Source organism: Mustela nigripes, chromosome 1, assembly GCF_022355385.1.
Source record: "Mustela nigripes isolate SB6536 chromosome 1, MUSNIG.SB6536, whole genome shotgun sequence".
NCBI classification, from domain to species: domain Eukaryota; kingdom Metazoa; phylum Chordata; class Mammalia; order Carnivora; family Mustelidae; genus Mustela; species Mustela nigripes.
In genome coordinates, this window is record NC_081557.1 from 171,924,715 (window position 1) to 171,937,578 (window position 12,864).

At 41.3% G+C, this 12,864-nt stretch overlaps 1 protein-coding gene across 1 annotated transcript in view; it reads left to right on the forward strand.

Moving 5' to 3' along the window:
- The window catches only part of EGF (epidermal growth factor), a 97,757-nt gene extending 85,259 nt beyond the window's left edge, over positions 1-12,498 (forward strand). The window contains exons 21-24 of the mRNA XM_059377287.1: positions 2,400-2,564; positions 5,920-6,037; positions 8,823-8,928; positions 11,421-12,498. Coding sequence (XP_059233270.1) covers positions 2,400-2,564; positions 5,920-6,037; positions 8,823-8,928; positions 11,421-11,662 — 631 coding nt within the window. The 3' untranslated portion in view covers positions 11,663-12,498. The remainder of the gene's footprint in view (positions 1-2,399; positions 2,565-5,919; positions 6,038-8,822; positions 8,929-11,420) is intronic.
- The last annotated feature ends 366 nt before the right edge of the window (positions 12,499-12,864 follow it).

The window sequence follows — 12,864 nt, forward strand, 5'->3', positions numbered from 1 at the left end:
CACATGTGACTGACATATTCCTTGAGACCCTAAAGTCTCTGAGATTAATATCTAACAGGTTACAAGTAGCTGCTAGGTATTGATAATGACTATAACCAAAGATAGCTAAAATTAAAACAGTATCCAGGAAAGCCTGGAATAACTTGATGGTCCTTTTATACTTCCTACACTCAGATCCTGTCATCTCTTTCATGATGTGTTCTAGAAGAATAGCTTTTCAGTGGTGTTAGAGCTTAAAACCCTTTTTGGAAGTAGCCCGATGTAGTAGAAAGAACACAAGCTTTGAAATCAGAAAACCATTTGGATCGAACCTGCCATTCACTGGCTAAGAGCAAAAAGACAAAAAGTAATAAGTATTGGAAAGGATGTGGAGAAAAAGGAGTCCTCACACATTGTGGGTAGAAAGATAAATTGATATAGCCACCATGGAAAACTGTATGGAATTTCCTCAAAAAGTTAAAAATAAAAATACCATATTATCCAGTAATTCTATTGGGTATTTACCCAAAGAAAAGGAAAACACTAATTCAAAAAGATAGGTACACCCCTGTGTTTATTGCAGAATTACTTATAATAGCCCTCGGTATAGAAATAACTGAAGTGTCCACTGATATGTGAATTGATAAGGAAGACACGTGTGTGTGTGTGTGTGTGTGTGTGTGTGTGATGGAATATTGTGCAGCTACAAAAAAAGGATGAGATGTACCATTTGAGACAACATGGATGGACCTAGAATGTATTATGCTAAGTGAAATAAGTCAGACTGAGACAGACAAATACCATATAATTTCACTCCTATATGGAATCTTAAAAAATGAATAAACAAAAAAGAGGCAGAATCAGACCTGTAAATACAGAAAACAAACTGATGGGTGGGCGGGGGGGGGGGGGGGGGGGGAGAATGGGTGAATGGGAGTAGGAGATACAGTCTTCTAGTTATGGAATGATGAGTCACAGGAATAAAAGACATAGCATAAGGGGTAGCGTCAGTGATACTGTAATAGTGATATGTGGGGACAGATGGCGGCTACACTTGTGAGCAGAGCAGAATGCATAAACTTGTCACACGGTTATATCGTACTCCTGAAACTGATATAACATTGTGTGTCAGATATATTCAACCAAGCAAGCAACCAACCAACCAACCAAATCGCTGCCATTCATCTGCTGTATAACCTGGTACAAATTACTTAACTCCTTTGAGTCTTACTTTTCTCATCTGTAAAATGGGAATCTGCTATTGAAAGGAAAATGGGTAAAAGTGCCTACACAGAGTCTGATACAAAGAGTGCTTAACAAACGCTAGTTTCTTCTTCTCTCCTAAAGTGACTTTCCAGTGCTCTTACGACCAACTCAAGGTAGAACTGGGACTAGGACTGAGATCTTCTGCAGCTTTATCTCATGCTTTTTCCCTTGCTGTCTCTTCCCACTGTGGGGACCTGTTTCCATTCCCTGGCATTCATTCCTCTGGGTCCTTTTGCAGTGAGGTGCAGATGGAGGTTGAGCCAGGGCTGAGCTGGGAGGAAATTCCTAACAAGTGAGCAGCTCAAAATACTTAAGAGGGTATTTTTGAAGTTTATGCTCCTGTGAAGGGTAATAGAATACAATTGTACCCAAGCTCCCATAATTTCTGGAAGTATATGTTTCCAGTAGATGGCAGCATTGTTTCATTTACTTTTATCTATGCAGTCACCCTGTGTGGTGGTGGCTGGTGATGCTCCTTACAGTTTCACGCATGAAACACCATGAAAGCCCCTTATATTCCATTTAGTTTTTTTCTCCTTTGAAGAAAGTATTCAAACATTCATGGGTCGCCACCGAGACCTTTTCCCTTTGGGCCAGTGATGATATATATCTATTTATTTATTTATTTGTTTGTTTGTTTATTTTTTAAGAAAAGGGTTTCCTTGGCTGACGTGGCTGTCCTTCCTGTTCAGAGACTGCATATTCTTTTACAAGTCTGGTCTCTAGTGAGGGACTCTGCCTTCAAATTCTTCCTTCCTTTGACCTATACTCTCTGCAATCTGGCCAAACATTTGTTCAAAAACTCTCATGGCTCTTAGGGCAGAGTTGCTTTGTGTTGGTCTTAAAGGTAGCTCCTCAGGATTTTAGCCGAACAGAAGCTGATCTTTAATCAATGTTCTGCAATGCCTTATAAAGGCGGGATGCAAATAATTCCTTATCAATCCCAGGGCAAACAGACCAAAGGGGGAAGTCCATGCTGCATTAACTTGTAAATCAGAGAGCTTTCAGCTGACCCCTGATGGATTTTCCATATGCTCCCAAAGAGCTGAGTCTGGAAATGCAGAGGTTGAAAGACAGCAGGATATGGAATCTGAAAATACATAAGCGTTTCTGGCCAGGGCTTAGCGCTGACCTCTGTTTGTGTGTTGTTACAGCTGTGTCTTCGGCTACGTCGGGGAGCGCTGTCAGCACCGAGACTTGAGATGGGAACTGCGCCACGCAGGCCAGGGGAGGCAGCGGCAAATCACGGTGGTGGCCGTCTGCGTGGTGGGGCTCTTCTTGCTGCTGCTGCTGGGGCTCTGGGGGGCTCACTGCTACAGGTGACTTTGTCTTTCCCTTGGCATTTTCAGCCTCTCTCTACCACCTCCCCAGGGAATGCCTGCCTCCTCGAGATGAACTTCTACACACTTGCTACATTTGTTTAAAGGGGGGGACTGACAGTGAAAAGGAAAACAAGCAATGACTAAGGATTTCACTGCTCTGAAGCCTCAGTGGTTTTGCTTTTCCTTGTTTGGTTCTGGTCTTTGTCAGTATATCTACATTGTTTATGGTTTTTTTTTTTTTTTTAAGCGATTTTATTTTTTTGACAGAGAGGGAGGGAACACAAGCAGGGGGTGGAAGAGGGAGAAGCCAGCTTCCTGCTGAGCAGGGAGCCGGATGCAGGGCTCCATCCCAGGACCCAGGGATCATGACCTGAGCCGAAGGCAGACACTTAACTGACTGATCCACTCAGGCACCCCTATGGGGTTGTTACTGAGCATAATGCATTTTTGTATTCTATCTTTTTTTCTTCTATGCATCACCTGCTCCCCCCCATAGGCTGGGTAAGTAATTTTGCGTGGCTGCCTTCCACTCAGTCGATTTACTACAAAGTATTAACTCCTGTTCAAAGAATCATTACTTTCTCTCACTTGGGGTTTGTGTTTTCAGTAATTTCAAGGTAAAAGTTAAAAACTGTGGAGCAAAAATATTTATACATTTAATTAAAAGATTACTACATTAAGGTGAAGGGATCATTTTCCATTTTCTTGCAAAGAACTTCATCTTCATCTTTTCCAGTCGTTGTATGTGCTGTTAGAGTTTGTGCTGTACAAAATTATTGAGTCATAACACATTTGGGCAGAGGGGAACTTTGTAGAATTACCTAATTCAGTCTCATCATTTTTTTTTTTAAAGATTTTATTTATTTATTTGACAGAGAGAGATCACAAGTAGACGGAGAGGCAGGCAGAGAGAGAGAGGGAGGGAAGCAGGCCCCCTGCTGAGCAGAGAGCCTGATGCAGGACTCGATCCCAGGACCCTGAGATCATGACCTGAGCCGAAGACAGTGGCTTGACCCACTGAGCCACCCAGGTGCCCTCAGTCTCATCATTTTAATCTTGAAGAACCTATGACCCACTTAACCTATGGCATTAATTCCTGGAATTGTAGGGAAGACCTACACCACCATCTGCAGAGGAAAATCAAGCACATTTGCCAGGGCTACTCAACCACTCAGGTGGCAAATGGCATGTATTATGGAGAATTTCAGCGTTTGATCCAAGACCTGCTTCTCTGAGATCCCACTGTATCCTAGCATTGTGGTTAAGAGCGTGAGCTCTAGAATCACACCACCCAGGGACAAGTCCCAGTCATGCTTAAGGAACACCAGGCATGTTATTTAACCTTTGTATTCATTAATTTCCTTTGTTATAAAACGGGAACAAAAAACTATACTTACCTCGACTTACTGTAAAACTAATTGAGTTAATTTAAGTAAAGAGTTCAGCGTAGAACTGGCAAATGGGACTTAATGATCAGTGTGTTACCATGATGATGACTTTCTATGAGCGGTCATGTGTCCCTCCAAGTCTGAGATGTTCTGAACCATTTTACACCTTGAGAGACAAGGTTCTCAAGCACAAACTTGAGATTTTTAATTCAGAGGTCCAACAGTAACCATTTCACTTTTTAGCCTGGTGTTGGATTTGTAGGAAGAATATTAAGTAACCAAGATTTATCCTATTGAACAAAATGCCAAAAGAAAAGTAGATACTTGGCAAACAGTGTAGAAAAAATGGAAGCAAGAAAGTCAAGTTCATGTGTGTCATAATTATTAAGTACTTTTTCTTATTCTGTGGGTTATTACGTAGTAAGTAAGTTTTATGTTCTGTTGCTGTTCTTCAGAGCTCTGGATTGAAAGCTCTTGTCAGTTTGCTGTCTTTTTGGACTTGGAATTCAAAGACCAGCTTAGTGGGTTAGTGTAGACTTTATATACAAATCAGAACAAGTTTAGCTTCTGATCCCTGTATCCCTAAAATCAAAAGTGATAAGAACATTTCTTCAAAAACAAAACAAAACAAAACAAAACAAAAAACCCAAACAAACAAAAAAGCCTCATCAGCACTCTTTCCAGCTTATCCCTCTGCAAATTTTCAGCTGCGTGTTTGACTGCATTCAAGCACTTTTATGTGTTGATTCTGAGAAGATCAAATTAAAATAGCTAGTTTAAATATTGCCATGTCACTAAAGTATACCAATAAATATAGCTCTAGTCTTGAGTTGCTGTTAGGTGTGTTGAACGATTTTCTTTAAAAAGTTCAAATCAGTTATTTCCTCCTTTTGTAGCACTCCTTGCCTGTCTTGGCCAGACTGAGCATTTGACACTCTTTGTCTTGTATATCTTTCAAGATTGTGGAATGAAGTAATTTTTTAAATGTTGTAATATTATTACTTCAAAGAGTTTGATTTCTTGGAAGGACCTACTTGTAAGAAAATCCACAGGAAGTGTTCTGTCACAAACTATAACTTTGTTATTTTGCAACTTGGAACTGTTTCTATTAGCTACTTGATTGAATATTTTCCCTGATGCCTTTGATTAAGAACAGTACAACATATACTCTCTCAGCATCCATTGCAAGAACTCACAGTTCCTTAGAATGGTTTTCACAGCAGTGCTTACCGTCCTTACTACCGTTGGTCAGATATCCTGGCAGGCCTATTTGCCAGAGGGTCACATTCCCTTAGCTGCCACCTGCCCAACATAGCAGCACTGACTTAGCTGCTACCTGCCCAAGATAGCCGCACTGTTTTAGGAATCTTGAGGCTGGCTAGCGGTCTTCACCACCATATTTACTTCATTGCCTTCCGTTAATTGGCTGCTCAATATATCATGTACCTGCCTTTCCCTCTAGAGACTACAGCTCTGGGGACAGGGATCCTGGCTTCATATTACCTCTCCCTCCCTTTACTCCCCTTTCCCTCAATGCATGACACCATGACCTCTATAGACTTTGTTCTTTGTGTTTGTCAAACAAATAAGTATTTATAAAGCTAGATTTGGAGGCAAGAGACCTATTCTACTTCCTAGCTTGGCAACATGAGATAGTATTCTCTTGGGTCCTCCTCTCTGTGTGTTCTTGTGTCTGATGCCTTTGAGTAGGAGAGGGCACCGAACTAGTGGGACGAGCCCAGGCATCTCACAGAACCTTGGAAAAAGTGAAGTATCTGGAAAGTTGTGCAGAAAAGAATGCTTAGAAAACCCAAAGTTGTGCTCCTAGTTTTCTTGATATTTCTCTCTTAGGCATTTTAAGTACCTACATTTCAGTGGCAAAAGCAGTTGTCCTTGACCTTCACTGAGTGGGCTACTGGTTGTGTTTTGTTTTGAAATTGTCTCACATTTTGGCTTTATTGCAGGACTAAGAAGCTGCCATCAAAAAATTTAAAGAATCCTTATGAAGAGTCGAACAGAGAAGGTAGCAGTAGCAAGCCTACAGACAGCCAGGCTAGGATGGCCTCCTGTCCCCAGCCTTGGGTAATGTGACCAAAGTACATGAAGCAAAAAATTGAGTTCATATGGACCCCAGTTCATTTTTTCTCATTATTTTTCTTCTATCCTGTAGCTTCTTCTTATAATTTCCATTTTTATGGGTTATGTGAGACGTCCTTCCCAGTTATTGGGTAGTCTCTTTCAAATGGATGACTTAAAAGCCCAAGATTGTGCTCTACCTTTCTTTCCTTTTTTTTCCCCTTGTGATTTCTCCTATGGCGGTTTGTTTGTTCATTAATTTATTTTAGTGAAATACAGTAGATGCTCTTATCTACTTAAGAAAAAGAAATCTTTTTCTTAAGATTTCTTTTCTTCACATACATTTTAAATGTCTAAATTTCAGCAGCAAATAGTTGCCAGATGTAGCAAATAAAAATACAGGATGCCTAGCTAAATTCATACTTTCAGTGAAGGCTGAAATTTAAATTCAAATTTAACTGGATGTCTTGTATTTTATCTGGCAAACCTATACGTTTGCCAAAAAGCACAGTGATTGGGAAGTTCAAAATGCTTCATAAATTACCCACTTCAGTAACTGATCTTGAAACTGAATAGGGCTAGCTCGAGCTAGGCTAAGCTCCCTTGAAACTGTTGGGATTTCCATTTCCAGACACCTGTCAGGGACAACTTGAGTGGTTCAGTGCATGCCGCTGGTATGATGTGCGGCATGTATTGCACAAGAGGCTGGGATATATGGCAGATCCATGGGGATTGAAACCTGTGAGCTAGTAGGGAAAAGGTTCTTAGGGAGCTGTTTTGGAGGGACAGAGGCAGTGTTTGTTTCCTTCCCAAACCACCTCCCCTCTGTGCTTCCCCTCCCCCACCCCAAGAGTAGCTGCCCCAGGGCCATGCTTCTGCCTAGCAGGTCATCGCTGATCCCGCCTCTTAGAGGCATCAGCGTATACTTGTTTTCTGGCTGAAACTTAAACCACAAAAACTTAAAATACAAAAATCAAATAAGAAATGTGAAGTCTAGCCTGACCCTCCTCTTAACTGGCCGTCTTAATCTTCAGCAAGTCACTGAAAATCCTGTTTCTTCTTCAGGACACCTAGGGGTTTGGATTACAGGACCTCTGAGATCCCTTCTGTATCTTTGCATTCCCTAAATGTGTGCTCCTGGATGGACTTACCTAAAGAATGTCCTCAGTTCTTTGAGCCCTCATGACCGTGGACTTCTAAATGACATATACTGCACCTATTGGTCTATAGGGTGTTTCATTCAGGTTTTGAGTAGCAAGTTTAATTCATGGTATTGAAATCATGGAAAGGAGGGAGAAACAATCTGTATCTAGTTTTTAAAAAACCTAAAACAGTTGCCACTGTCATTAGCAGCTTGTTGGCTCAGAGCTATGGCAGAAGGCCTCGGGCTGCTGAGCTCAGTCCCCCTGGCCGTCCTAACGGTCCACCGTAACTGTCACCCACACCAGCTGCTGCTGCAGATACAGTGGGAGTGGGCGACAGCCAAGCATCTGAACCAGCAGGAAAAGCAGCAGAACCAAATCTGGTTCCATCAGCTGCCTTTCTCATCTCAGCCTAGGATTCTAGGACCTCAGTTCTTCTGGCAGAAAAACATGTGGCTGGAAAATTTGCCCCGCAGAGGGCTGGATTTTGACTTTAGTCAGAAATAATGGGTATGTGCCCTGAAACAGTGAGTTGTGTATTGATTTGGCAATATGTTGCTGCAGGGAGACCATTAAGGGAGAGAAAGCAGTGAAGGATAATTAGCATTGTGGAAAATAAGAAAATGAAAACACATGTTCATGGGATTTGCCAACATTTCTCTTCCTAATTGACTCCAGTCGTTATTCTTCCTATAATTTTCTCAAAGAGAAATATGACCAGGGAGGTTTTCTTTTTCTTTTTCTATTCCATTTTTCTTATTGTACTTCTGAGTTATGGGCTCCTCCTGGGGAGGGGCCATCTCTGAACCGACAGTGAGCATGATCAGCTAAAATCTTAGGGCAGTCCCTCTGCTGGATTACTGATTGGTGAGGAAAGACTTTGCAAATTGTACTCTTTGTTCAAGGGCATGAGTTAACTTATAGCATTGATCTATTTTTTTTATTGGTCTATTTTAATATCAAATCTATCTAGTGTAAGTGAGAGCCAGTGAACTCTGCTCAGCCTGCATTGCAAGTGCCCAACAATCGCAGATAGTACAATAAGGACAAAAATAATTAATTTTTTGACCAAAGAGAAATGCTGAACCTTTCTGGGCCTGCCTTTTAGAATTCTTGTTTCTAAGGTGTTCAACGATGAAAAAGCATTTTGAGGATCCCTGCAAAATAGTAGTTCTACTAATAGTAGAACCCCAAATTACCAAGAACTTGGTAGCATGTTTAAATGAACTTCATTAACTAAAAACACACACATATTTGAAAAGTTGGAGTGCATACATATATGAGATCTTATTTGTCTGGTCTTGGGGTGATGCTTAGAATTAGGGAATCTAAGGGATTCTTGGAATGCTTAAAGTAAAATGGTGGGATCGTTGGGATCCATGATCCAAAAGTTGGGATTCTAGAATTAGAATAGATTCTCCAGTTAAGTATTGATAGTGCCCATTTGCCTTTATCGACATAAGGCTCCTAATTGAAAACAGAATCTTTCATTAGCAAGAGAAAGAAATTTTACAGGGCCTTCCTTTCGGCTTTCACCTTCCATACAATGAACTTAATGAATCCATAAACTTTGGCTCCATGTATGTTGAGATCACTGATGAATTATAGCAAGGTCCTCTCTCTCCTTCCCTCCCTTGTGTTCTCTGCAGTTTGTGGTGATAAAGGAACACCAAAATCTCAGGAATGGAAGTCAACCCGTGACCCTCAAGGACGGCGAGGCAGCAGATGTTAGCCAGTTCTCCTCTCTGGAGCCAGGTGAGTGGCTGTCTTCATCTGGATCCTGAATGTTTTTCTGAGTCTCATGGAAGTGCAGACACAATAGTTAAACTATATAGGAGCTATGCGAGTGGCTGGGCTGGATTGAAATGCCTCAGAGCCTTGGAGAGATGCATTTGGATTGGATTCTTATTGTGCACGAAGTGACCATGTTTCCTCAAAACTCTGGTTGCACAGCAGTTTGCTAGATCACTTTGGGCCAGCACACAACTCTTTCTTTTGAATTCGGTGGGATTTTGTGGTCAGTCTTTGGGATCTGTATTGGTAGCTGTAGGTATAGTTCTGGTGAAATTGTAAATGGCTCTAAGAAAATGTGTTCCATGCTCTAGTAGGAAGGTTCCTGTGAATTTAAGTTGATCTGCGGGTCCTCCTGGGGATTTGGGAGTTTTCACATCTTATCAGGGGCCAGCCCTCAGCCAGATGCCAGAGTCATCTGTGAAGTCCATGCAGGCTACTGGGAGAGGATCCATAAAATCATCCCGGGTTCTCGGGCTGCTCTGGGACTCAATCTGTCTCAGGTGGAATTGGAATTAGATACTTTGCAACCTAGTACCTTTGCCAAGAATTGCATGATGATAATAAACATCTTTGGCATGGGGCTCAGATGTCAGTTTTATTTCATAACTCAGAGGACAAAGTTGAACATGTTTTGAATTATAAGCTGTTATAAAGTTTCAAAGAAACATTGAACCCATAAAACATGGTTTCTCTGGATGCCTGGCTGGCTCTGTCGATTAAGCATCTGTCTTTGGCTCAGGTCATGGTCCCAGGGTCCTGGGATCGAGTTCTGCATTGGGCTCCTGGCTGAGCAAGGAACCTGCCTCTCCCCTGCTTATGTTCCCTCTCTGTCTCCCTCTCTCTCTGACAAATAAATAAAATCTTAAAAACAAAACAAAGCAAAACAAAACACCAGTTTCTCTGCTGAGAGGGGCTTCAGCTCTGCTTATATTTTCTGATGTCTGACCTTTGGGAATATGCTTGTTACTGGAGCCCCTGGGTGGCTCAGACTGTTAAGCATCTGCCTTCGGCTCAGGTCATGATCCTGGGGTCCTGGGATTGAGCCCCACATTGGGCTCCCAGCTCTTCAGGAAGCCTGCTTCTCCCATTCCTGCTTGTGTTCTCCTTCTTGCTATGTCTTTTAAGATTTTTTTAAAATCTTAAAAAAATATATGCTTGGGGGTGCCTGGGTGGCTCAGTGGGTTAATCCTCTGCCTTTGGCTCAGGTCATGGTCTCCGGGTCCTGGGATCGAGCCCCGCATCGGGCTCTCTGCTCGGCAGGGGGCCTGCTTCCTCCTCTCTGCCTGTGTCTCTGCCTACTTGTGATCTCTGTCTGTCAGATAAATAAATAAAATCTTAAAAAAAAAAAAATGCTTGTTACCCTACTCTCCTCTTCAGATTTCCTTACAGACAGAATGTAGGATTCTAGTTTAGAAAAACTCATTCACATCTGTCTCCTATGTATATTGCCATGTAACCCAAATTCAGTAGAACGTTTTTTTCCCTTGATGAAGGCCTTGTATATTAGGATACACTTAAGAATTGATACAATTTTATATGTAAACTGTTACCGGTGTTGTTACCTGCATAACAAAAACATTTGGCATTTTCAAAAGTTGTTTGGGTTTTGTTGTTAATACTAAAATTATGAGAAAGTAATAGAATGAATATCTTATAGTTGCGTATTTTCTTGAAGAGCTAAAAGCACATAATTCTTTGTTACAAAAGTAATTCAGTATAGAGGTACATATAATTTTTCCAGTTAACCAGAAGCACAATGATTGGACCAAGGTGTGGTTAAACTCAGAAAATAACTAAGGACTTGGTTAGCTGAGTACACAGGAAAAGATTAGAATATCTCCCTTTTTGCTTACTCTACTACAGTTTGACTCACTCTCTGTGAGCCATTCATAAAACTGTCTCCCAATTTGAGTGATCACAGCCCAATCATGGCCAGCTGTCTCATAAAATGCATGAGGTGAGAGATCCAAAGTAGGGAAAGAGGAAAATGAGATAAAAGATCGAGATTGGCTCTGAGCCGAGTCCTTCCCTGCTCCTGGAAAACCCCTTAAAACACAGGCTGTGCTAGTGGTGGATCCAGGGAACCATATTCCTTGACTTCAGCCAACACGAGCTGGTGCAGGTTAAGTTAGCATCATGTTGTAGGCAGAGTACCACTCTAGGGACTAGGCAGGCAAATGCATTGGAAACCTGAGCTCTGTTCCCAAGACTCCCAGAAGGGGAGAGAAGTACACAGAGAAAGTCAAAGAGGAATGTCAGGTAGCATTGCCTTTGAATCATCTCATGCAACCAAGAGGAGTTTTTTAGAAATTGGGTCCACATAGTCTGAGAATGGGTTGATTCTGTGTCTCTCTCGTCTTTTGGGCCTACCCTCCAGTCACTGTTATTTGGGCGTCTCTTGCCGGACGTTGTGAATGATGTGAATCCTCAGGTTTCTTTTTCTTTTCATGTAGGCTTGGTGCAACGGACATCATGGAGAAATGAACCCCAGGTGTATGTGGCCACAGAGCAAGGCTGCCGCACTCCACTGTCCAGTGATAGAGGCTCTGGTCCCCAGACAATGGAGCAGAGCTTTCCTCTCCCCTCCTGTGGGGCACAGCCCATTGCTTTGGGGATTGAGAAGCCACATTCTCTCCTATCGGCTAACCCATATGACAACAAAGGGCCCCAGATCCACCACCCCAAAAGAAGCTGACTCAGTGAAAACTAGAATTAAAAGGAAGATCAAAAAGGATTAACTGTGTTGATAGATGGTAATACTTCATCTCAAAAGGTAGAGGGAAAATATGGATTTTGGTGACATAATCTCTACCACTCATTACCCCTCAGGTCCTGGAGACAAACAGGTAGTCATGATTTTGTTTCTTCAAGCAGTCCTGTTGCAGATTTTTCAAGTAAGAGTAATAGAGAGAATCACTAGGGAACTCACTGGAAACCAAAGCACGGTGTTACTTTGTAAACTGTGTTGACTTCAATAGTTAAGACAGCTAGGTACTTTTCCTCTGCAGCTCCAAAAGAAATTGGGCTAAAAGCAGGCAACCACAGTGGTTTGGTCAGTTATAAGATAATTCTTTTTATCTGAACAGAACATTTATCTAAGTCTTACAAAATGGTTAGAATATTAAAATTGCTGGTCTGATACATTGTGGGCATTTAACCTATCACTGGTTTGATCTATGCTGCTGATTTCACAGAATGAATTTTGATAAATTAATTAAAAACTGTATTAACTTAAACCTGATTTCTTCAGAATTAGTTGACTTATTTTTTCTATCTTAAAATCTTTGAACAAAAACATTTTACTTTAAAAAATTACCCGGAGACATCACGTTTCCCAAGCATTACTATTCTTTCCCCACAGAATATTTTTTTAAATGAAAATGGTAAATTTTCCTGTCATGTTTTGGCACAGAATTTGTACTTATTTTCAAATATGCAAATATGAGATTGCAAGCAAATTTCCGGATTTATTTTCATTTTGAACAGTCGATCTCTTCTAATTATTTCAATAAAATCACTATGAAACAAACATTTTCTTGTATTCCTGATTAAATAATAAATTATAGTTTAGGGGATATTCGAGTTGAACCAAAGTGATTTGCCAGAGTGATTGTCGAAGCTTCCTATTGCTATACTCTTAAAAATAATTTTGAAATCTATTGGAACTTTATAAAGTAAAACTTCCCAAGGTCTTCTTCTTCTTCTTTTTTTTTTTTTAAATATTTTTATTTATTTATTCGACAGACAGAGATCATGTAGGCAGAGAGGCAGGCAGAGAGAGAGAGGAGGAAGCAGGCTCCCCGCTGAGCAGAGAGCCAGATGCGGGGCTCGATCCCAGGACCCTGGGATCATGACCTGAGCTAAAGGCAGAGGCTTTAACCCACTGACCCACCCAGG